The 26,423-nt window shown below is 45.3% G+C and overlaps 1 protein-coding gene across 6 annotated transcripts in view; it reads left to right on the plus strand.

The window, feature by feature from the left end:
* The window catches only part of fbxl17 (F-box and leucine-rich repeat protein 17), a 200,551-nt gene that overhangs the window by 80,992 nt on the left and 93,136 nt on the right, over nucleotides 1-26,423 (plus strand). The window contains exon 9 of one of the 6 annotated variants that reach the window (XM_076099665.1): nucleotides 18,790-24,315. The exons of the other annotated variants lie outside the window; for them this stretch is intronic. Coding sequence (XP_075955780.1) covers nucleotides 18,790-18,793 — 4 coding nt within the window. The 3' untranslated portion in view covers nucleotides 18,794-24,315. Of the gene's footprint in view, nucleotides 1-18,789; nucleotides 24,316-26,423 lie in introns of those variants that run through there. 6 annotated transcript variants of the gene reach the window in all.

A 26,423-nucleotide genomic window follows, 5' to 3' on the forward strand; every position in this document is an offset into this window, starting at 1 on the left:
TTTTTTTAGAAGCAGGTTGAGAACACAGTGTCAAAGTTAAATGGTTTTCCTTCATTTTGTTTTGTTGGCGCTTGGTGTCGGCCTTTTTCATCTTACAGAAACTCCGGGGAGCTTTTGTGCTTGAGCTTATGTTGTATTTGTGATTTCTGTGTGTGTTCGTTTTTGTTGTGTGTGTGTGTGTGTGTGTGTGTGTGTGTGAAGATTCTTTTATACCTAGAGACCTGTTTTTCTCAGCGGAGACTGTTGATTTTGCAGTATAATTTTGGTACTTTATCTGACAGAAATAAGGACATTAAACATGTTTTTGTTTTTCATGTGAATGTCATGCTTCTGTTTGTTTAAGTGAGTGTGCTGCAATATAAGTTAGAGGTGAAGCCCCCTCAGTGGTTTTGGTCAAAGCAGAGAGTCCGAGTGAACACGCGGCCTGTGTTGACATGCAGATTGATGTGCCCCCCCCTTCCCCTGTCCTTTCATGTGTGCAAGCTCTGGTCAGTTGGCCTGAAGTCTTTGCTGAAAGCAGATGCATGGAGCAAATGAGTCATTTCTTCATATGAGATCAGTATTGTTGGAAGTTGGGCATTTCCCAAAAGCCCTGGTGTTCTCTCTCTCTCTCTCTCTCGCTCACTCTCTCTCTCTTCATCTCTCAGTCTCTCCGACAGCTTAATTTAAACCGGGGAATCGATATTCATCCCTTTCTCCTTCTTTGCTTTTTTTCCCCTCCGGGCTAACATTCCCTGCATATCGCCATCACTTATGAGCATCACAAATCACAGCCCAAATTGGCTGTTCTACTTCTTTTTGGCACCCCCCCTCTCGCACAGAAATCGGACTGGATGAGGGATGACCTGGGGCCCTCTCTGACTTTCAGGAGCTTATGAAGCAGGAAATAATTGGAGAAGTATTCTCCCAGAAGCGCACCTTCTCCAAACAGTGCAAGTCGCGTGGATTTGGAGGCGTTCGCAACAGGATCTGAAAGAGGAGGTTCTAGCGTTCAAACAAGGTATTACATGGCTATATTCATGTATGAACATTTCTAACTAAAGTAATGGCTATAAGAAATAAGAATTCAGTCATTTATTAGCTATTATATGCAAATCGCTGCTCACCACCGCCCACTAACCTCATATTCTTTGTGTACAATGAAATATGATGAGAAAATTGTAAATTGTAAATGATACATTTGGACAGTGGCGGGCCGTCCATTTTATACCTCGGCCTTCACTGCTGTCCTGCAGCTGAAATACCACCTTATAACCACATGATGGCGCCAAAACTATTATTCGTTTTTAAGGCTGTAACTATGGACGTATTCGTATTAAACCATTTGGTACGAGGCTTACAATACGTTTGATTAATACTAGAGCACTTGGAAAATGCAGAAGCTTAAATTCAGGAAAATATAATGTTTTCTGTGCTCATGGAGGACAGTGGTTCTCAGCTGGTCTGGCTGTGGGACCCACCATCATTCCTTAATGACAAGCCGTGGCCTAAAGAGTTCGTCTTATGATTTTACTTTCACAACTTGAACATTGAACGTACTGCTCTGCAATGTCTTTCCTCGTCTCAGCCCCCTGTGTCACGGTGTGTGGTACATCTCACTCGAGTCAGGAAACGTGTCAGAATGCCCATATTTGATTGGCTGAGCTGCATCACGTGATGTGATTCACAACGCCGACTAAGCCTCTGCTGTTAAGTTTCGTTTCACGATAGTCACGTGCTCGCCCACTGACCAATCGCAGCACACTCTGCACCTCACTGCAGAGCTGCACATGGAAACTGAGCTGCACGTAATGCTGACGTAGCTATAGGCCGGCTAGCAGGCTCTGACACGTCAAAGAATACGCCGAACATGTCAAACTAAAGATCTGATTGGTTGAAGACTATGACGATCAACAATATCGTCTCCATTCACTTAAACTGCACATGGATGCACTTGAGAGTCTGCAGGCCTGTGGCCTCTGTTCTTACCTAGAGACACAGAGGTGAAATCTGATTGGATAAAAGCTCTACTTAAAACAAGCTGCACTGGAAGCAGAGCAACTGAGGAAGACAGTAGCTGTGCAATGAGGAAATAAGATAATGGGAAAAATATTTTTATAAATTACAATACATGTAGTGTATTTAAGAAAAATTATTAAATTATAAAATAGATATAACTTTGTGATTCTGTTTAGGCCAGCAGAGAAGGCCTTGCAGGCCCTGACGGCCCACCACTGCATTTGGACCATCTGTCAGTTTGATAAATATGGGCCTTGGTTTGAGCAGAACTTCTTTTCTTTCCCTGCTTTTAACCTACTTACACTTCTGACATAAACAGGGGCCCGCAGTCAGCTGAGTGTCACTATTAGAAGAAAGCAAAAGGACGAACCTTCCAACTGAACATCAGTAGCTGCTGAGTAAAGCCGCAAAGGTTCGTCTCCGTGAGAGACTGTGGGGGAGTGAGAAACCCCCCTCAGGTCATGTTATCTATTGTATAACCCCGCTGCACATATGTTTCCCCTAGTCAAACTATTTTAAGACCCCCCCTTCCCCCTTTTCTCCTTCTTGGTTTTCTTGGATGTTTTCTAAATGCCATGGCAAATGTCAGCAGAGCCCGAACCAGCGACCGACAGACATTTGTCCTCGTCTTGTCTCTCCAGATTTGAGGAGAGGTGTTGAAGGGGCCCGTCCTCGTCTCCGCCTCGCTGCTCTCGTATTTTCTCAGGATCTACCATTTGAGTAAAGCGACCGCTACGAAGAATTTCATGCTTCTTTTCTTTCAAACACATTTCTAAATCCCTCCTTTAAGTGGGGAGCTCATGGCCAGACCCTGCTCTGCACTGGCATGATTTGTAAATTAAAAAAACCCAAGGCCCTTTTATATACTCAGGCCTGCGTTGTTGGAGCAGATTGGCTGTCAGCGGAGATTACAGTCCTGCTTAGCAGAGTGAATACACAAGGAGAGCCAGTGTTGCCCTGTTGTCAGACATGATGGGGAGAAAGGGTCCATGGAAAACCAATGAGGTGCAATGGAGGCAGAGTGATTAGCTACGGCAGATGCACACGCATGTATGTTGCAGCCTTTCTCTTCCTTTCTCTCCTCAAGTACCACCTTCCATCTCGGCCGCTTATTCTCTCTGCTTCTGTCTCTTTTTCACACTTCATCTCTCCTCCGGTTGTCTCTCTGTGTTTCTTCCTCCGTCTCTCTCTCTCCTACAAGCTTTCTTTCTTCCTCCCTCTCTCTCTCTCTCTCTCTCTCTCTGTCACGCACGCGCACACACTGGGGTGATTATTTCTGGCAGGTTGGGTGTGAAAGTGCGCTATGATAAACATGCTGCCGTGGTTATTAATTTTGAGTAATGGCAGCGTCAGACTCCAGCGCCTTGATAAGTATCGGAGACGGAGGAACATTTGTGGCGCGGCGCGGAGACACAATGAAGGCAAGCAGCTGGAGCTTATGGGTTTGAACAGTGCGAGAGCTGCTGTTGTATTCGGGCGCGGATCCAAGGCCAGCGGCATTCCCGCTCCTCCCCGTGCACGCCGAACCTTACGTAACCAAACTAAACAAGCAGAATATGTCTTTGATTCAGCTCAGAGGAGCTTGAGACTTGACCTCTTCAGACAAAAGTCTCTGCTCACCACACCACCATGCTTCTCCAGAATCTTAAATTTGAATGGGTTGCTCTCTTTTGTGGAAGTCATGAGATATGATACACCGTCAGTGACAGCTACACAGCTGCTGAATTCAAAGGGGTTTAAGCAATCTCTTGACTCTAATCACCCGCTTTCATCGACGTTTAGCACCAGCGGGTCATGGTGACTTGTAATGTGTTGCAAGCAGAATCAGATTTCCACATGAGAGACGAGAAAGGCAGCGAATAGGAGCCGACGCGTCTGGGGAGGAGGCTCTGCTTCACAGAGTTTGCTGACAGATAGCATGGATTCTTCGGGTTTTGTGAGCTGCGTTGACGTGAAGTACCACTTTTGAATGCCAGATGACAGTATCACACTAAATCCTGAGCAAAAAGTATCTCCGCAGCAGCGTTCAAATTGCCTTGTGGAACGTCCAAATGTAATCATTACATGGGGAACCCTGCGTCACACAGCTGTGGAGCCACATTAGACCCTGACCTCCGAGCGCTATTATCTCACAAAATGAGCCTGACACGGAAATTTGCTGAAATTCATGTTAAGCACATTGTTGACCCTTTGACATCCAAATTATTGGTCCCACTTTGACCAAATATGTTTCTTTTTTTACTGTAATTAAATATTGTTGACCTTCTGTGTGGGTTTCCCCCTCTGTTCTGTGAGACTGTATTATTACATTTAGCCTGTTGGCAGACCTGGAGATCAGAGGACAAGCCAATAGAGAACATGATATAAAAACATGGCATTTGATTTTACACGGCGAAGCAAAATGTATGTGGAGCAGTTTGTGCCTCTGCCAAAAGGTCTCTGCATGAAGCATCTCTCATTTGATTTTCCCTCTGATCTTATTTTACGTCTTTGTTTTGAAAGTTGCTCTCATCTTTTGAGCTTTTATCCAATTCCCTCTTTCTTCTCCTTAAAGGTTTTTTTTCTCGCATGTATTCCACTCTGAATGAACTACGAAGTGAAAGATATATATATATATATATATATATATATATATATATATATCTTTCACTATATATCTTTCACTATATATATATATATATATATATATATATATATATATATATATATATATATATATATATATATATATATATATATATATATATATATATATATATATATATATATATATATATATATATATATATATATAGAGAGAGAGCTGGAAAATGTGTGTAGGGTTATTTTATGTTTGATTCTCCTTGTATGTCAGAATGGAAAAGTGTTTCTTCCTATTTTCAGACTTTTCCTACAAGAAGTTCCTTGCTCGCTCCTACACAATCATTATTTTTTTTATTGAAGACCTAAAGTCTCAGTCAGTCCTGCATATTTACAGTTTCGATCTACCACCCAAAAAAGCATCAGTGCATGTCTTCCTGTGCAGATCTCTGCCTTAAGTCTCTGTGTGGGACCCTGATCCAGGGAGCCTCGCTGGTTCTCCCTCCCAGAGAGAGAGGCCTGTACGGCGGGCTGCGTGCGTTCGCCCTGCAGCTGCATGTGTGGTTCCCGCGATGTGAGTCACTCAGAATCGGTGTGTCAACCGAGCGGGAAAGGTAATGCGATCGCGCAGCAATGTTCTCATGAAGTGCTCCGCTGGCCAGGAACCAAAGCGGTGGCCCCGTGTTCCCTCGCTGAAGTCTTTCACCTAACCCTCCGAGCCTTCGAATTACCTCCAGAACCGCCAATTCTTTTCCTTTTTATGAGACGACATACCTTTTCTCAACGTCCGTTTTACAACAGACATTAATTTTCCTCCCAGCAAGCGCTCTCTTTAATTGCCACTGGCGTTGCTTTCGAGTTTGACGAAGCTATGCAGAAGTGGAAAGTTCATGGGAGCGGTTCTCTTTCGCTGTCAGGATTCCTGCGCGTTGAGGTTGTTGTTTGTGAATACATTTGGCCAACAGGTGGTACGCGGTGGGGGTGGGGGCTTATTATGGTTATCCATACCGTGGGGTCAGAAAGTTTCCGGTATAATCTAACTGGTAAAGAGGCCGCGGGGCTCGGCCGCCCTTGCTTCACCGTGCTGGAGACCTGGCATTTGGCCTGCGTCTGAGGACCGAAGCTGTAATTTTCCCTTCGCCGGCTCTCTGCGGCTTTTGTGAGACTGGGTCAGATGAATAAAACAAAAGGCATATTCAAAAGTAATTCTTTTATATGCTCATCCTTTTATGCGTTATTTCTTTATCATCAAATGAGCACATGTCCTCGTGCCCTTGTTCCATGCCCCCAGCACAATGCTCTGTTCTGTTTTTGGTATTTGCTCTGCTGCTTTATTGATACCGTCCTTTCCTTCCTCCCCTCGCTTCCCTTCTTCCTTCCCTTCTTGCTCTGTTTATCTCCCTCCATCCCCCCCCCCCCCCACCTCTCTCTCCTCCCCACAGCGTTCCCTCATTCCCTCTGCGTTGCACTCATTTGTGTGATCGCCTTCTTCTTACCCACAGCACATCCGCCGCCCCACGAATGAGAGCAGGGAGAGCAAAAGGGGGAGGGCATGACGCAGGGCCCAAGGAACGGGGTTTAATGAAGCCAGGCTAAATGAATTTACTGCTTTCCATTGAGCCCCTCCGTCCCATGTGGCGGACCAGCACCTCAGCCATTGTGTGGGAGCCCCCCCCCTCTCTGTTCTGCTACCTGTTTGTCTGACACCTCTATAATTAGCCGCCACTATTCAGGAGAGTAATTGCGTATTAGAGCCATGCTCTGTAAGGGGAGCCTCAGAGGTGAACATTTTTATGCAAATGCTCGGAATCGGGCCTCGATGAGGAAAATTGCCCCGGGTTTTGAGTGCGGGAGAGAATGGAGGAAGGCGAGTTTCTACCAACGAAGAAGAAAAGAAGTTGCGGGTTTCGCAGCATGCTAAGTGGATGGAAGGGGGACCTCCGCGTGTCTGCTTGCATTTGTATGGCGGGATATTTGTGTGTGTATTAGTCTCCAGGGATAAACGTTTCACCATTTCAAATTGCTATTTTAAACAGTGCTCTGTGATGGGACTTGAATAACAGAGTCAATTGGAGTCATTAACTGCTATTGTTGCTCACCTGGTTTGTATTAGAAGCTCCTAGGGACAAATACTGTGCTGATTGTTATTCATTGTCTTTGTTTTCCTATATGCATGCGTGTGTGTTTGTGTGTGTGTGTGTTTAGCCTCTGGAAAGCCTGCACATGCCAGCTGCTTGCTTGCAACTTCTGTGGTTGAGACCAGACTGAGGAACCTGGATTGTGCTGCAGCAACTATTTGTAAACCCATTACTAATTTAAGTCCTACCTACAGTAACTTCTTAGCATCTTCGAGCCAGCTTCAAACTAGCGATTAGCTAAGTCAGGTTTTAGTATTCAAACCTTAAGGTGCAATAAACCGGGTGCAGAGGGTCAATAGAGCAGCAAACAGCTATTTGCGATGTAAAGTTTGGAGTAATGTCTACCTCAGAGCATACAAATGTGCATGTTTGGTTAATACTCGGCACATGACCTCACCGGCACAGGACACAAATGCAGACACACACACACACAAATTATTTACCCCCCCCCCCCCCCCCCCCCCCACTCTCAGTAGACGCTAACCTGCTCAAGCCGTGACATATGGCCTGTCTGTTTTGATCAGACCCACAAAATCTGAGCCTCAAATTCAACGTTGTTCAGCTGGAGCAGAACGACAAACAAACAGTCTCCAGACACCCACAGGAACCTTGGAAAAATCTGACCTCCTTTTGGAAACTCTAACTTTATAATTTTATTTCAGTCCGCAACTCGTTTGCATCTCGGAAATCCCCTCCTCTGTCTTTGAGCACACGGACAAAACAACCAAAGAGAAGACTGTCTACTGTACATGTGGTGTGTTTGCCGCATTCATTATTTTTTGTGAATGTGCGTGTAAGTATGCATCTTGAATACCTCTCATATCGGAGAGGGTCCAGGACAACTTGTCTGCTGTGTGTAAACTCTGCATTTGGCCTGTGCAGTTTGTTTTTTAGGATCAAGCGCGTTGCTTGTTCAGGTTAACATTAGCTGACCCGCTGACTTCAGGATTAATTTGTCTTCTCAATTGTGCCTCGTCACGGGGAGGTCAAATCACCAGGTCTGTGACGAGACAGCATCCTGGCAGCTGGGAGAGATTCAGTGTCCTGCCAGAGGACGAAGACGCACCGTTGCTTGTTATTCAAAGTGTTTCTTAGTGTATTCTAAGATGTGCTTTCAAGAAATGTCACTGGGTGCGACTGTAGTTTCAAGTGTTCACACGAGTCCACATTTGACGAATCATGAACATCTGTGACGTTTAAACGCCGGACCTGAAGAGGGTTTGGACTTATCTGATGCTCGGCTCTTATAGCGTGCTAAAACTCCTATGTTTCTTTCTTTCCCTCTGCCATCGGAGGTCTGCCTCCATTACCTACTAAGCCTTTGTCAGATTGCAGGGCTGTGAAGCCTTCCCCTATCACCAGCGGTAACAGTGGTTTCCAAGTCTCAGTCTATTCAGCTCACGCCGCCACCCTTCAGAGACTGGTAATAACTATTTGCTCAGGCTTATACATTCTCACCCCCTGACTTACATTTTTTTTTTTTTTTCTCTGTTTACGTCCTTCGCTCCATTCATCCTCCTCCGTTTACTGGATCCATACCCCCCCCCCCCGCTCTCTCCTCCCTCCTTCTCTGGCGTCATCTTTTCTTTCATCAAAGCAATCACTGTTTAAACTCTCCTCCGCTCCAAGGTCCTGTCAGATCCCCGAGAAGCCACACACTATTAAAAGAGGTCCCTAGAGTTGTGTGTGTGTGTGTGTGTGTGTGTGTGTGTGTGTGTGTGTGTGTGTGTGTGTGTGTGTGTGTGTGTGTGTGTGTGTGTGTGTGTGTGTGTGTGTGTGTGTGTGTGTGTGTGTGTGTGTGTGTGTGTGTGTGTGTGTGTGTGTGTGTGCATTTATATGTACAGTAAGTGTGAATTCTGCGGGCGCATTACAGTGTGAAGGCAGCACTGATATGTGTATGTATCCACATTGGGGTTGAGGGTATATCTTTCTTTTTGATCCTCTGGATCTCCAATAAGAGCGTGAACTCTGGTGGGAAATCTACTGGCAGCAGATTCAGGGGACGAAGGAAATTTGGCCTGGCAGGAGGCAGTAAAAAGGTGGTTGTGGTAGGCGGGCGGGGGGGGGGTTTAGAAGCGCCTGCCATAACCCGGAGAGACTAAAAATATGAATAGATTGTGGCGCCGATGACCTTGTGGGATGAGGTTTTGGACTCCGCTTCGCCAAATGAGAAAACAATTCGAGCGTTTGCTGAAACACACAAATACGCACATACAGTACGGCCAGAAGCAGAGGAAAACACACTCTATGCGGCATACACACACACAGTCACATTCATATAAATACACACACATCAAGACAATCTGCTCGACGTTTCTGTTAGAGAAATGAAATCCTAATTATGGTACAAAACATTTGTTGAGACATTAACATTGTGTCTACTCTTTAACGAGAGCTAATTTATAGGGCTGCCAGTAATAAATGAATTTCATTAATCTGCAGATTATTTTCTTGATGAAGTGTTTGGTCTGTGAAATGTAAGACTATAGTAAACGTTGCTAGAAATAGTTCCCCTTAAGCACAAGGTGATCTCTTTTAATGTCTAGTTTAGTCCCACCAACGGTAAAATAAACCCCAAAGATTATTAAATTATATTAAATTGAGCAATTAAATATAATTTAAGATTTATGCAGCACATTCTCACATTGGAGAACATACATCATTATCAAAATTGCGGCTGATTAACTTTCTATTTATTGACATAATCATAAAAGTGCTATCATTTTCCCCTCTATTTGACTCATTCAACTACCCCCCCCCCCCCCCCCCCCCCCCCCCACCAGCTCACCCAATGCTTTTTTCATTAATAAACCTGATTGCATACAATGTCTCACCCACAGGTTAAGTTTTATTTGAGACTTTAAGGTCATCTTCCTGACCTGCCAGGTGTCCATTTAAAGAGACAGACCGTGTGAGAGAGAGAGAGACCTGTTTCATTAGCAGATTGAAGGAGCTGTAATATGATGGCTACTTAAATGTGATAGGCCATTAGCTATTCAGCCCCACTGCGCTATTAATGCAAGGTATGGAAAATGCAATCATGCAAATCACTCATTGATCAGAGCCTTTCATAGAGGAATAAATGCTGACGGCGTGGCGGGTCAGGGGTATTAAGAACGAGGTGGACAGGAGGATGAGTCCTACACGGAGACGGGCGGAGAGAGTCTCATGTCCGTCTTCGTCCTCCCTTCGTCCTCCGCTCAGTTATCAGCAGCCTCGTCTGTTGGAGTCAAAGACGTCATCAGGAGCGAGACATGACAGCGGGGCTTGTTCGGTGCTCCTCTCTCCCTCTCTGCCCTTTCAGCTACTTTACCATGAATTAGTTTTGATATCTAGAGTAGCTGTACACATTGAACGGTGTTCGATGATCCCCTCATGAGCAACGACACTGTTGAATTATTTTGAGCCTTAAAGGAGCCTGTTACTATGTTTATGTTTATGCTTTGATGATGTAAAACCTCATGGGAACATGCTTTGCTTTCTATGTAATATGCAGGCTCCACATTTGATGAGAACCCTGTCACTGATAACTCCATCGTGCCTCAGACCTGCCTCTGGAATCAGCCCACTTCCTCTTTAATGACACTGACTGAGACGTGGTTCTCCTTGGATCGTCACTTTGAGCAATCGAACCCGACAGTGAATTTCCCAAAAATACTTTTTACAGCGTCTCGTAAAATACTTCATAAGGCCTCAAAATTGTTGATTAGCATATTCACCTCGGATAGGCTGATGCGGTCCACTTTAAAATTAATAAGCCGCTAACCGCACAACATTTCACGAGCGAGCGAGAGGGAGATGGTAAGGCAGAGAGACGGATGCCTTTTTTGCCACCTTGTGAAATATGTAATACATCTTCATTTTAACGGGAGTTGTAAATGTCAGGGCACAGATCTTCTCTTAATGAAAAGATCGCCCCCCGTGTCCAAACTTTGACAAATGTATCTGGTTTGAGTTGAAAACTGGCAAGTTGTCTCCCGGCTCCCAACACTTTGGACGAGCGCTAACAAAACTCAAGCTGTCGCCTCCTCCACGAGCAACCCTCGAGTTGACCGCTTTCGTATTAGATCCTGCGGCATCGTCTGCTGCCGTTGCTGTCTCGCTGCCTGCAACCTCCGAAAACATGGCCGCGAAACGTGTTCAGTTAATCCACAACCAAATCGCTTAATCCAACATTAAATCGGAATCCAGATCCGGACCGTGGCCCAAGAGATTGAGCGTTTAACTAAACTCCCTTTCACGTGATCCGCTGTTGTCCGTGAATTTTTAATTCCTACCTCAGATGTTTCTCTTTATTGATTCATTCGGCGTCTGTTTTTTAAAGAATGTTAACGCTAAGCAGCAGAACGGGTTCCCGTGACTATAGTCAACCACCCATCTGCACCGGGATCTGGAGTTTGCCAGATGTTGCATCACAGTTTGATGTTGCACCCCATCGTGCTGTAATGGTTCGGCTGACCCTACATTTAGGAAAACCGTGCATTTCTGCAACGAGTCGAGGTGCTTCATTAACTTAGCTGGCTGTGTGGCGCTTTTCCTCCCTGCAGCATAAAAAGAACGGGCCAAACTCGAATCCAGACTCATTTCATCCACGCAGAGTTGCTGTTCATTTTGCATGATTGTATGTGTTTAACTAATCGTCAGTAACATGGGAAAATACATCTTGTATTCATAGTTTGAATTTGTTTAAACTGTGTCTGGGTGATATACTGTATATATTCATTAATCTCAGAAATTGACTTCCTTCGTGGTTCAAAGACTTCTACTACTTTTGCAGAGCACGTGTCGTGGTGTGTTTACAGCCTGGAGCTGGTCGTGTGGGCCGCTTCAAGCTACATCCGGCGTCCTGGACTGTGATTGCAGAAAGGTTAGCGCGGGGTTTGAGGATCTAAAAAAAAAAAAAAAGCGCCAGATAGCGCCGGGCTGCTGTCAATTTGCTCTCAAACCCGCCAGCGGAAAACTTTTTCTTCTGCTCTTCTTCCCACGGCTTTTATGCAAACCTACAACGATGTCACTGACATCAATTTACCCCTAAAAGCTGCGCCGCATCACCGGGGCCATTATGGAGCGTACGCTATCACACAGCGTCCTCAGGGAAAGTGAGAACAGGCAGAAAATGAGGAATCAGCATATAGATGTGGCTTTGTTTCTTTGTTTCTTTTTTTCTTCCTTCCACATTTTACAGCACACAGGTGCAGTGGTTTTGTTATTATGTGCAGCACGAGCGATTTAGAATATATTACAATGAATATGTTTTCATACTCCAAAGGATAGAAGCACTGTCTGTACTTTACATACAGGCTCCTGTCTTTTCTTATCTCTCGGTCTCTTTATAGACAACTTCATAACAGGCCTGCCCTCCACAGCAAGAGGAAATTAACAGGATGTGAATAATAAATGAGGACTTAATTGATCAGGCCTCTGCCCTGAACAGATCGCTGACCCCCTTGATATTAATACTTTGAGTCAACACGCTCAGCTATGAGACACCAACAGAAAGAGAAGCCGTGTTTTCACTGTATTAAGCTGACTCAAGGAAAACAGTCTTTATGCTTAAGTGGAGCAAAGCAGGTCAGTGTCCGTCTTCAGAGAGAGAGAGAGAGAGAGAGAGAGAGAGAGAGAGAGAGAGAGAGAGAGAGAGAGAGGAGAGAGAGAGAGAGAGAGAGAGAGAGAGAGAGAGAGAGAGAGAGAGAGAGAGAGAGAGAGAGAGAGAGAGAGAGAGAGAGAGAGAGACCCTGGCTAGCATCGAATTAGAGACGTTCTTATTATGTGCTGTGCATCTCAACCCAGAACTGTGTTTTCTTCTCATAATTATGTTGAGTGAAAGTGATTAAAGCTGATTAAACTGCAGTAACTTTGCTAACACTTATTTGTCCATTAGTGCCAAATTTTGTATTTTTTTTAAACTGGTCATTGAAACTGTGCTCATTGGATATTGTGTTTATGATTAGACAATCTATCCTTAATATTTGTGTGTGTGTGTGTGTGTGTGCTGGTGTTCTGGCTCAACATGGCTGCAGAGACGAAACAGGAAATTCAAAGTAGTTGATTATCTCACATCCAGAGAATCGAGGGCACAAAAGGACTCCAGCCGGTGACGTGCTGTTGCTGTTTTTCCATAACCCAGGTCTGCTTTGTTGTGACAGGCCTGTTTTTATTTTCAATTTGGAGTGCTTTACTATTTCTCTTTTTCCTTTTTTTGTTTGCCTAAAAGCTATCCTGCATTACAGCTGCTTTCAAGCACGTTCATCTATCACAGGAAGAGAGAGACAAGCGCGGGGAAGAGTGAGAGAATGAACGAATGTAGTGACCGCTAATGGCTTTATTGGAATGATACCAGTAATTAATTATTCTGCCCCTCTTAAAAAAGACAGAGTGAAAAAAAGAAGGGTTGAGTTAATGCAGAGGGGCAGCCGCAATCCGTAACACGCTGTCTCAACTAATAGCTGGAAGTCAGCTTTTACTGATCACTGGATGGCTCGTTCCTAATTGATGGGGTGTGTGTGTGTGTGTGTGTGTGTGTGTGTGTGTGTGTGTGTGTGTGTGTGTGTGTGTGTGTGTGTGTGTGTGTGTGTGTGTGTGTGTGTGTGTGTGTGTGTGTGTGTGTGTGTGTGTGTGTGTGTGTGTGTGTCGGCCATTGTGCATTTTCTCTGCCTGTTTTTCAGATGGCGTGCGTCGATGTGGGAATGTGAGCGTGTGTGTGTGTGTGTGTGTGTGTGTGCTGTTAGTGTGAGGTAATGTGAGTGGAAGGCATGCCAGAAGACAACCTTGTCCTTTCCTCCTCTTAACGCCGTCCGTCCCTCTGTGCTTGCTCTCTCGAGCCGGCGCGTCATTTGTCTTCTTGTCTTCTAGCTGATATTTCATTTATAACTCTTCATTGTGGCTCGGAGAAAGCCCTTGAAGGTTTTGTTTGGCGACCGCTGTGTAAGGCCTTTGCCACCTTTGCTCCCCCGCGTAGCTCTCAAGTAACATCTGAGATTTGTGTCTGGACATATTATTCATGTCAGAAGCGAAATTGCTGAAAATGTGAAACTATTGTGAACAGTTTTTCACCTTTTTTGTATTCAGGATTTTTCGGGGGGGCCTGAAATTCATGACTCAACGACGCACTGGAGCCGTCCTGAGCATAACTCCTCCCCTAACGCGATATAACAACTAGAGCACATGGCATCGGTGGTTCTGCTGCTCGATCACCAGTTACAACACTCGCCAGCTTCTCTTGCCATCTGGGAAACTCCGGCGTCGCCTGCTCCGTGGCTGCGGTGGATAAATAGCTTTTAGCGTCGCAACACCAACGAATATACTTCTTTCACCATCCGAATTTCATCACTTCGGTCCGATAGCATTTGGAAAGTCGAGAGGAGCTGCGCATCGGGCTAAACAGGAAGTGTTTGTTCGTACCATAACTTTATGTGATCAACCCTCGCCCACGATTGGCCGTGGTTTCAGCAACTTCCGCGGACACGCCCCCCCAACATTTCACAGCAGAGAGAATACTGCTTAATTTTCAGGCTGATTTTATATACCGTATTTTCCGCACTATAAAGCGCACCGGATTATAAGGCGCACCTTCAATGAATGGCCTATTTTAGCACTGTTTTTATATATAGGGCGCACCGGATTATAAGGCGCATAGAATAGAATAGCGTCGTAAGCGTGTCTCTTGAAAGGTGCCATTTTGGGGTCTTTATACACACAAGTGGTGTTGGACTAGGAGTAAGCACAGTACCGGTGTTTACCGCGGTGCGGCTTTGTAGTTTACCAGTCGTACTGAAACATTTTGACAGAGCGCCGTGTACAACCAGTATGGATCAACCAATTAACCAATTGATCCATATATAAGGCGCTCCGGATTACAAGGCGCACTGTCGTTTTTTGAGAAAATTAAAGGCTTTTAAGTGCGCCTTATAGTGCGGAAAATACGGTACTGGCCTATTTATTTTTTTTAATCATACTTATTTGGCCGGGTGGTTAATAACATATTTTTCTGCGATTTGACAAACTCGGAACACATAATTATTTTCGCTCCGCTCAGACTTTAAGTACGTACTAACACCTGCCAACACACGCAAAGAGAGTGCAGATGTAAGTGATTATTATTATCATCTGAAAATGAACACCGCCAGTCACAAAACCCCGTCATTGTAATTCACAGCAAGCATTCCTCTCCACGTGTTGAACTTTCTTTACGACCCATGTGCAAAGCCAAACCGCCGCGGAGTGGTAAAACAGAGTACGTACATACGGTTGACCACTGGTTTGTCCTCGGCTGCTTTGGTGGCGCTGACGGTCTTCGCAGGGCCCCGAGGAGACACCGAGCGTGCCCTGAGGGAACGGATGATTATCACGTCCCTGGATATAGCTGCTTTGACTCTGTGATTAACCTCCGGTGGGCTGTTTTATTGAGGTGTGCTTGAGTGTGTCTGTGTGTGTGTGCGTGTGTGCGTGTGTGCAGGTGATTGGGCCCAGGGTGTAGATGTAATGGAGCCAAAGGGATGATTACACTGAAAAGGTCAGATTTGTCTCCAGTTCGTGCAAGTAACACACCAGAAGAAGAGAGAGACGGAGACGTTGGATGAGTAATGCAGATACAGAAAGGGTGTGGTGGTGGAGGAGGAGGAGGAATTGAGACGGAAAACTGGGGTAATTGACATTAATAAGTGTGGCAAAGATGGGAGGAGATCAGAGAGAGAGAGGTCAACAGGAGAAGCTCGTCTCTGTCAGGTATCGCTAGTATTCGGAAATGTGTGCACATATTTGGGACTTCTTCTTCTGGTTGATTTATTACCTTTAACATTATTCCCCCTAACCTTAATTCTTCTTTTGCTCCAATGACCCAACTTCTCCTCCTCCGATTAATCAATCAGCAAACACAAGATGTCCAGTTCAGTTTTTAAAAGCCTCCATAAGGATCTGTTTCTGCCACGTTTCTTCGGTTGAGGTCTTTACAATCAATCAGGCCCTTAAACTGGCGTGTGATGTAAGCAGTACTGTATTATAACAGCGAGTCTGGAAATAATAAATCAAGCTGAGACAGTTTGCCAGACACCATCACAAATCTTTCATGTATCGTTAACAGTGTACAGATATACTGCAAGTACTTTCAGGTTTTGTGATGATCCCTTTAGATGTAAAATATCATGTAAATATGATAAAATCGATAGAAATCATTTCGTAACGTTTAAAGTGGATGAAAAGTGTCTTAAAGAGAGTAGTCCAACTATAGTAAATTGTGATTACTTGTGTGAGAATGTGTGTGTGTGTGTGTGTGTGTGTGTTCTTGAAGTCGTTATTCATTCAAACAGCATGCGTTTGTACCCGAGAACGCAGCCTGTACACACACTTAAGACGGGCTGCGCTCGTAATGACGGCCTTTGTCTGGTGCTTGTAATCATGAATGAGAATAAAGAAATAGTTTTTTTTTTGTTTTGTACTTCGGCGCCTCTTCAGTGGATTGTGACAGATTGCGTTAGGAGTGACACCGCTCCGCTGAAGATTACAACGGTTCTGACAGGCGCCGTGTTTTGTCACTGACTGAAACAAGAAGAAATTGGACTGGATGGAAGCGAGTTGAACTTCAAACCGCCGAGTCGCACTTCAAAAAGCTCCCCCTTCAAATCCTCCGCACCAAGTCATCATTGACATTGTGTTTAGTCTGCGCATGAAGGATGTTTGAATCGGTTTCTCTTTGTCGAAGGGGGTCCTTGAGGGGGAAGGTTAGCGCGGCGTTTGAATGTGAATTGTGCGAGGCTCGTGCTTCTCCCACCTTTAGTATTGCAGCTGAAGTAAGGTGGGAACCGAAAGACAAGAAGGTCGACAGGTTACGGGGGCCGAAAGAGGTCGCTTGAGATTCAGACGGTGTGACAGAGGGAGGGGTTTAAGGTGCTGACCTTGTAATCAGGTTCGAGTCTGGCTGGACATCTTTTTGTCGCACTCCTGTTTTCCTCTCACACATTTCCTGTCCTGTCAGCATTTACTGTCAACATTTCTGATCTGGGTTTTATAATCTGCAAACTTTTAATCATCATTAATAATAAAAGAAAAAAGCATCAATAAAAGCATGCATCACCTGCTGTATCACTGCTGTATTATTACTCTACACAGAGTTTCCCACAGTGTTTTATAGCCTATAGCCCGACCAGCTCGCCCTGCCCCCGCCAATTAAAAAAATTATTACACTTATGAAATCAAATGAAATAAAAGCGTAATCTCTGGGCGGGGATGGAGTTGTGATGCTACACCATCCAGCAAAACATGTTGTGAGTGTTGTTTCCCCTCTTGTCATGAGACAAGACGCTTCAGGCTCGGGGGGGATATACATTCCTTATTTCAGTCCTCTGCTCCGCAGGTGTCGCAGCCCTCGGAAGTCCACTGCAAACGTTGTGATTTGGACATCTGTGGGAATAGCATCTGACTCCAGTTTGCTGTGCATCATTTTCCCCCTGCTTGATTGTTGCGCTCAGCGGCCGTCTCGTCTGGCGAGATTATTTTGGTGCGCGGCTGCTCGCAGGTGTGGACAGGTAGAGCGCCGCACAGCCCGGGGACTTTATGTTGTCTTCCCGCTCCGTCCTGACAGCGACTAGCTCATTATTTCCTACCAGTTCATCTGGGAGCGTGTTACCATTCCTTCTTGTGCACACACACACACACGCACGCACACACACACACACACACAGCTTTAGACCACTTGACCTTGGTTGCCATGACAGCGGCAGTAAAGGCTGCTCCGAGGTGTCAGTGTGTCTCTTTGACGAGTCCCGCAGGCGCACCGACACCCCCGGCCCACCCGCCTTAATGCGTGTGTGTTTGTGTGTACGTGTGTAATGATGATTAATACCTTTTGTTTTGAAAGCCAACAGAGAGCTGTTGTGTGTGTGTGTGTGTGTGTGTGTGTGTGTGTGTGTGTGTGTGTGTGTGTGTGTGTGTGTGTGTGTGTGTGTGTGTGTGTGTGTGTGTGTGTGTGTGTGTGTGTGTGTGTGTGTGTGTGTGTGTGTGTGTGCGGGTGCGTTTGGGTGCATCGGTAGTTTCCACGCCTCGTACCCTCCTGCAGTAGCTGTCACCGCCATGATTGTTGTTTATAGTTTTGACACCTTGCACCTCGTCGCCGCTGTTCGTCACCATCTCCCCCGTGCTTCTTGGAGTTTACTCTGGTCTCACAGCAGGTCACATTGACATGGGTTTTTTTGGGCTTTTAAAAATTGTTTTGAAGAGCAGAGAGTCGGTGGCTTCGTCTTTACCAAACATCAATTAGGGTGACACTCCGAAACGTCCTCTAATTAGTTGTTTATCCACCAACCTTTCAGCTGGCAGTACCTGTAGGGGCCTCTCGTTATTATGTTTGTGTGAAATCAGCCGGGATGATGCATGCAAATGACTTCGGAAAGAAAGTTGGCTCAACAGTCGTGCGCGCACATGTTTGGGCCTTCTTTTGGTTGATGAAATGTTTACATAACAAACACTTTATTACTTATTGTCAAAGCCTGTATTACCTTTCTTATTATTTACCCCAGCCCCTCCTTGGAATAATCAATCAGCAAACACAAGAGTCACATGTCAAATTCAACTCTATGATGATAGTGGAGCCGTATTATGACATAATCCTGCACAATTTACCTTCAACGCTATTTGATTGGAAAAGAAAGAAGGTCTTTTTATTACTATTATTTAGTATGCCTTTAATCCACCTTCTCTGTTATCAGTATTAAGCTCCAAACTGAATTTCCTCTCGCAGTGTGAGTTACTGTACCAACGCATGAAGCGGCGACTGCTGGAAATAATTCACGCACTTGCGAGAAACAAGCGTTTGTTACATGTTCTGAAAATATTTCCCCGTGTGGCCAACGCTGGGTTTTAGTTACAAAGTCTGATTGTGAATCACCAGCTTTGTTACGGACTTCAAATCAGGGATGTTTTTCATGGTCATGTTTACACGAGGCAACATGGAACAGAGGTTCCCAGTGGACATGTGCACCTATGAATATTTATATAATCCTGTTTGTATCAACATTCAACCAACATCTTTCTCTCTCTGTCTTTTTTCATGTTCCTGCTGATGTTGCTGCGTCAAATCCAGGTAAGAAAACCACTCGTTTCTCCTCCTCATTACGTCCCCTTTCCTCCCTTGTTATTTAGGTTGTTTCCCTCAAAACTGTGCTCATTTCAGCTTTGATCACTCTGGTGTTTTCTGGCGCTTTGCACAACGAGACACATAAATCTGTCTACAATCATGCATAGCAAACAGAAGTTTTGCTCTGAAGGATATTTGAGAAAACATTTTTGCTGTTGCTATGGAAAGAGGAACTCAGCCCACTTTCTCTTCCTCTTGTACGTCTTTTATTTCCTTTCTTCCTACATGCTCCTTTCTCTCTGATCTGATAGGGTTCATATTTAATACCTCTTAGGTTTAATACCTCCACATGAAGAGAAGTTTTAGTAGCTCTTGGACGCCACACACTCTCCTCTCCCAGCTTTGGCTTGAAATCTCCTCCTCTCTTTCCTCTCTGGACTTAGTTGCTTCGTTAGGTCATACGCCGCTTTAGTCAGGTGTGATGCTGCTCCTGTTGCCTGTGTGCAGCCTGAACCAGCTGTGGCTGCCCGGTGCCATCACAGCATTAGTCAGTAGCACTGGCATGAGACAAGTTGGTGACTCTCTCATTCGTTTGTGTCTCAGAGGGAGAGTTTAGCATGGGGCGATGTGCATGTATGTTGTGCTGGCAGTCAGTACTGGGTCATAGTGGAGTGGCGTGCTGGCACCGGTGAGGTCCAGTTACCCAGAGCGCACTACACCTCAGGAGGTAATGCGATTAGGGTGGCAGAGACGGGATTTGTTCTGTGAGCATAGAGAGGGACATCAAACACACAGAATAGATAGGATTATCAGAGGGTGAAGGCGGGGGAAACAAGCGTGTCTTTTGGCCTGCTCCCCCTGGGAGTAAAGAGTGGGAGGGATGAGGACGCAGAGGCTAGGCGTGAGGTCACTTCCTGTCGGTCTCTCACTCATGAGGTCCTTTATTCTCTCTCTCGCTCCTTCCCGTGGGGCAGAATCCCATTCAGGCTGAATCGGTACCGTCAAACCCTCAGGCAAGCCCCGTTAACAATGCATGACGGACTCGAGGCTTCAAAACGGCAGTCCACAAACCAATGGATCACATCACGCTGACTTCATTTCTTATACACAGTCTATGCTTTCTGACGTGCAGGATGTTAACCATCATGTAAACATCACACACGGCCTCGAAGCCTGTGTTGTCTCGACTCCCTACTCCTTCACTCAAAGTGACCCTTGTAAGAATGATTGCTAAGATGACATCAGGAGTTGGTTTGATCTAAAGGCTGAGGGCCGATGGTTCCACTGACATCTGAAGAGACGAGGATTGTGTAGTTGTGTTTTTTTTTAAGGCGAGATTGATCGTCAGAACTTCTGAAATCTTGTCCTTTCTGTTGGCCCTCTTCTCTCCACCGCTCTGTCTCAGCGGCCTGTTGGAGCTGTGCTGTCAGATTAGTGGTGTCGATATCAGGCTTCCAGTGGGTCTGTCTGAATGATTGTTCACACTTCTCCAGGTAATTCTCAATAGCAGCTTTGTTAACTTCCCCTTTTACACAGAACTGCGAGTATTTTAGCTTTTAGTATTGTCTTCGTGTGATTTGTTTTAAATTTCTTAAATTATAAAAACAAAGAAAAGAGAGAGAGTGGAGACCCACTTTGGATGCAGGTGCTGTCACTATCTTTATCTTCCGTGTAACTGAGGCAACAAGTTCAACATACAAAGAACAAATAAAAACCAAGTTGTTTCCCAAACAAAGGAAGTCAAGAGAATGCAGAACTACCACCCTCCATTTTTTTCCATTACTCATTTTTTTATTTTAAAGTCATTTAACATTATTAGATGCAGACATTGTGCCACTCGGCTGCACATTAAGTGCAGGACCAATCCTGGTCTCCAGTCTTTCTTGTTCACCTCTGCCCCTCTCTTTATATGTATTTCTCTGTCCGTAATAAGTTGCATTCAGGCGAAGCTGAAAGCATTTATTTCACTCTGAATATTTTCCCGGATTTGCGTATTATCCACAAATAACCAACGGAGGCGACAGACAGATGTTAGCTGGGAGTAGCGTGCATGAATGTATGTGTGCGTGTGTGCTCAGTCAGCCTGATTGCAACTCTTACCAGAAACTCCAAATTCTTCTCTGTTATTCTTCCAGATTCTTTCCTGTTTCTCTCGTCTGTTGTGTTCATGAGTCAGACAACAGCATGAGCAGATTTATTTCTCCTCCCAAAGTTGAGGCTTGTTCAACTCCCATTTTTTGCTTCACTTTCATTCTGAGCACTCTTTCTGTCTGTGTCTCACACAGTTTGCTCCTGTGTATTCTCTGCCTTTTGATTGACCTTGTAATCTGATGATTTTCTTCTTTTTCTTTTGAGTTTGCGATGAAGGGAAAAAGACGCATTGGGGCGAGAGCTTAAGTTCTCTGTGATGTGTGTTTGCTCTCAGTTCACATTCCAACCATAACAATCTGAATCATCAGTTAAAAGCCTGCTCTGGCGTGTGTTTCCAAAAATGATCTTGTGTTTTACCCAGAAATGCGGCGAGGAGGAGAAGCTTAGCTCTTGTAAAACTCCGCAACTCCACCATCAGCATGGGAAAGTATGTGCGGTCTGGGGCAGTGCTGTTCCATCGTGTGTGTGTGTGTGTGTGTGTGTGTGTGTGTGTGCTCACGTGTACTTTGAGCCGGGTCTTTGGGCCGTACCTCCATGAGGTTAGAGTACCACGGTTTCTCACGGCAGTCGGAGAGGAGCTCGTAAAAACAGTCAATGAGAGGTTGATGTCATTCACCAAACCGCAGCCGGGCTATTTGTGAGTCCGTTAACGCAAGACCGGCTGGATGGACGGGTGAACTCGGTTTTGGGGGTTTTCACAGAGAAGTCCTATACAGATCATCTAGCCGAAGACAGATCCGTTGACCTGTATTAGTGCACGCACAGACCTGCCCTCTCCTCCTCTCCGCTCTGATGTGTCCCCTTCCCTCTCAGTCAGGCCAAAGGAAACATCTCAGCAGCCATTAAAGTCAGTTTGGACTCTTTATGAGGGGCTGTAATGTGTTTAGCGAGCCGTTATTACACAGTGTCCAGTTTCAGCCTCTCCACTAAAATCCTTCTCCGCCCCGGCCTCATTGATGCGGCCTCGCCACTAGGGGCATGAGACGGGCAAGCTCAATCTTTCCTAAGTCCAGATCTCTTTTCTTCTCTCTTCTTTCATTATTTCTGCCGGTGGAATTTTTCTCACTTTTATTGTTCCATCCCTCTTTTCCAGCTTCATCCTGACAGTTTTTGGTGCCGTCACATCTCGCAGCTAAAAATCTTTGGTGTGTGTGTGTGTGTGTGTGTGTGTGTGTGTGTGTGTGTGTGTGTGTGTGTGTGTGTGTGTGTGTGTGTGTGTGTGTGTGTGTGTGTGTGTGTGTGTGTGTGTGTGTGTGTGTGTGTGTGTGTGTGTGTGTGTGTGCATACCAAATTGGCAAATTCTTCGCTATCAGTATCTCAAGGGGCATATGATGGTATGGAAATTTGTTCAGCACAGGCCCTAATAGTTCCGCGGTAATCGTAGACTGTGGCAGCTCTGGGAGGAAAACAAAAAGACGGGAGAGTGAAGTGGAGGAAGATGGGAGAGACGGGAAAGAAAGAGAAGAAGAAGAATGCAGAAAACTGCATCACAAATGGCATAATGCCGAGCATTTTGATGCGAGGGCAGATCCATAATTCATGTTGCTAATGAAAGCTAGGGAGGGAGCCAATGAGTGTAGAGGAGACCATGCTGATCAGATGGGAGGAAGTAGCATTACCATACAGATAGAGTCAATGTGCTTCCTGTGCCACACCCCCTTCTTCTCTCCTCTCCTCTCCACCTCATGTCTTCTCTTCTCTCCTCGCCTCATCTCATCTCTGCTCTCTCCTCCTCTCCACTCCTCTCCTCTCCTTCTACATCTGTCCTCTCCTCTGACCTCGACTCCTTTTATCCTCTCCCCTCAACTCCTATTTTATCTCCTGACCTCACCTCTTCTCTCCTTTCTTCTATTCTCCTCTTTTATCACCTCTCCTCTCTTCTTCTCTCATTTCCTCTCCACCTTTTCTCCCCTCAACTATTTGTTTTCCCCTCTCCCCACGACTTCTTTATTTCTCCTCTCCCCTCAACCTCTATTATATATCCTGCCTTAACCTCTCCTCTCCTCTCTCATGTTGCCAGCAGCTCCTATTCCATTGCCTCCGCAGGCCCGGTTTGCCTTGGCCTCTCACCACAGAATATAGACTGAATGATTTGCTCCTACTCTGTTAAAAAGAGCTGATCTTGGCAAGAAAGGATGTTGAAAGAACGCTCGCCATCCACAGGAGACTGGAAAAGCCGAAAGAGGAAGTGTGTGTGTGTGTGTGTGTGTCAGCGTTCAGGCTCGCAGGTGTGTATTTGTCGCTCCGGCTGTGTCCTTGTGTAAAAGTATGTACATGTGTGTTCCTGTGGTCAGCGACTGGGACAGACATGGGGCCCCAGCAGGTAACTGGGCCCAGGCTTCTGTGAGTCATTTGGCTTTGTAGACAGATGTGTGGCTGCAGGCCCTTTTGTGGCCGTGTCAGAAGCTCAGCCAGAGTCGTTCTTTTGCTGCAGAGGGGGACATGAGAGCTCGGATTTAATTTTCTTTTTTAAAATGTGCTGTACTGGGGGAAAGATAGAGTAGTTGGAGCCTGAGGAGACGGCAGGGCAAGGATGGCTGAGAGACGACCGTGACAAGGAGCAAGTCACAACCATCAGTCCCAGAGCACAAAGTGTCATTCACAGCACCGTTGGTGTAGACTGTCTGTACATAAATGCTGTTTTCAAAGTAAGGTTCACATGGCGACTGAGGGGGAAAGCCTGCACTCTGCTGTTCTACAGATAAGACCGGGTTTGAGTTCTCATTGGCAAAGTGTGAAAAGGAAAAAAAAGTTATTTCAGAGAGGGGATACTGCAGGTGTTTAGTGTGAAGTAGAAAGGCCCGGCCAGCACTTAAGACTTGGCCTTCGTTTTCAACAGCTGCACTCACAAACACAGAGCGAGAGCGCTGAGCAAAGTGTCACCCAAGGGCACATCAGCCGGGGAAGTCGGCGTTGTGGTTATCATTTCTTTTGATGAAGCCACAGTGGGCTAAAGGGCCTGCAGTTGAATAAGCTGCCCTCTCCCGCCTTTAGTCTGTTCAGACTGTGATGGTCAAAGACCCCGAGACTTCTGACTTCAAACCGCCTGCATTTCAAAGGGTCCATTCAGACAGTCGCTCCATCAGTCTGTCAGTCAGTCCATCACTTAGTCGATAGAATGATTCTCCCCGTCTCTCTGAGGTCCTTGTGCCCATTGGTTATCTCTCCAGGCTTCCTCATGCATTCATTCATGAGCTCAGCCCATTCTGTCCTGGGAGGGGCTCTGATTGGATTGTCAGATCTCAGTTTTCCTCTATAACGGCTCATCATCCACATTTCAACTGTGCTCGCTCCTCAAACGGAGACTCCCTAACGGTTAAGAGCTGTCCGGTGTCCATCGCCTTCAGCTCGCTTGTCCAGCAAAAGGGACGGGGGGGGGGGACGGGGGGGGGGGGGGGGGGAGAGGTTTACGGATTGCACCGATGTGTGGATCTTTGCATACAAGGGCCTTTGCGTGCACAGTGTTTTTACATACGGACACATATATGTGTGTGTTGTGAAGACCCCGTGGCCCATTTCGCAAGAGCCAATCTTGGTAATGAAAGGAGTGAGGAGGGGATAGGGAGTGCGTCGGCGGGAGGCAGTGGGAGAGCGAGAAGGAGCACTGTGTCCAAATTATAATACAAATCATATCGAGTCAATCATAAAAGCAGTCGAGATTTACTAGTTTCATTTCACTTCCCGAGATTCTTCAGTTTAATAGGGCAGCTGGGAGAAGAGAGCGGGATTGCATGGGTGAAATGGGGAGTGCGTGCATGCATGCATATGTATGTGTGTGTGTGTGTGTGTGTGTGTGCAATCTATGAATAACCCTCCACAAGTCGTCTCAACCACTGGCTCACAGCCCCCTAGCTGGAGATAGAGCAGTACCGTGTTATAGGCATCTATTATTGAAGGAGCTGAGCTGGTAGGAAGGCTACCAAACCCCTGCCCAACTGTAAACACTGGCAATGAGTAAGAGAAACGCCCCTGCAGATACCTGTCCTTTTAAAGAATACGAGATCTCGAGATTAAAACAACACCATACACCATATTTTAGTGCTCATGAATTTGTCTCCTTGCCTTTTATTTGCAATGTTCTTCCCGTATATTCATTTAGTGTTTTGGGTAGTTAATAACTTGTTTTTCATCATTTCTGTCGCTTGGTTTAAAAGAATAAAACTCCTAAAACCTCTCAAATCACACAGGGTTCATCAATAGTCGTGTTCATAATCACATATTGCTGTGAACATTTTGAAGTATCACAAAAGCTCTATGGAAATGGAAAAATTCGATGAAACTTCAATTGCGGAAAAAAGTTTTTGAGCTCGCTCAAGTTTTTTTTTTTTTTCTTTTCGCAGGAAGAGTTTGAGGAATACAATCTGACATTTAACATTTAACTCGTATAACTTATTGGCTGTTTCTGCTGTCGGTGTTTTCTAGGATATTCCCATAATGTGCAAATGCGTTTTTCTTTCTCCGGACAGCATGAAACCTGATCAGGACTAGCTGAAATGAAAGAAGAATTTAAACTTGCCCAATTGAAACAAATTCCTGAAGACCTTTCTCCATTTTTCGACGACCTGTATTGTTTCAGGTTCACTACTTCTTCTGCTCTTGTCTACTGGCAGATAACAGCCATGGACGGCCAATCGTTAGCCAACATCTGACGTAACTACTCCGTAGCCAAGTTTGTTAACCCCAAACCAGGGGATGGAAAAACGGCTAATTCCCATTTCTTTTTTTTGCAATTTGCTTAAAATTCACTTGACAATTGGAACGAAACACTGCTTGGGACAGACTCGAATACCCAAGTTGCGAATGTCTGAAACAAACCAGTCTCACCATAAAATCCATTTAAATGCTGTTTGGGGGCCTTTGATCAATCCCATGATCTTCCCACGCAGATGGGATTTGCTTTATGGAAATCTGGAACCTCTACAATCTGTAATTCCATGACAACTGGGCAATCGGCTGAGGAAGCTCCAGAACAGCTACTAAGTGGACCTCGTGATGAAATTGTTTTGTCAATCACTGTTTTCTTATCCGGGTATTGAAAGTGTTGCTACAGTGAAATGTCTGATGGAATGACGGTAAGCTCTTTGAGTCTGTGCAAACGGAAACAAAAAACACTGGACTCTGGCGTTGCAACAGTAAAGTAAAAACCGTGTTCTCTGTGTGGAAACACCGGAGCGTATCGAGACAGTAGCTTGTCAATTGTAAAGCCCAGTTTTCTTTTTTCTTTTTTTTAACAATACAGTCAAACTTAGGTAGTAGGGGCATTTCTCTGACTTTTGAACTCAACTTTAGGAGATTTATTTCAAGTGTTTTGGCAGCTGGGGTGTTTTACTTGGCTCTTCTTAAGAAACAGTACTTAAATCAAACGTTGAAAACGGTGTTTGCTTGCTTTGGAAAACCCGGCGTGCTTTGTTGCGAGCAGGGTTACCTTTCATATCATGCAGCGGTCTAATTTGTGCTCGCGTCACGTTCACCACCAGAAGAGATTCAAA

Source organism: Anarhichas minor, unplaced genomic scaffold, assembly GCF_050575085.1.
Source record: "Anarhichas minor isolate MPS153535 unplaced genomic scaffold, ASM5057508v1 ptg000025l, whole genome shotgun sequence".
NCBI lineage: Eukaryota > Metazoa > Chordata > Actinopteri > Perciformes > Anarhichadidae > Anarhichas > Anarhichas minor.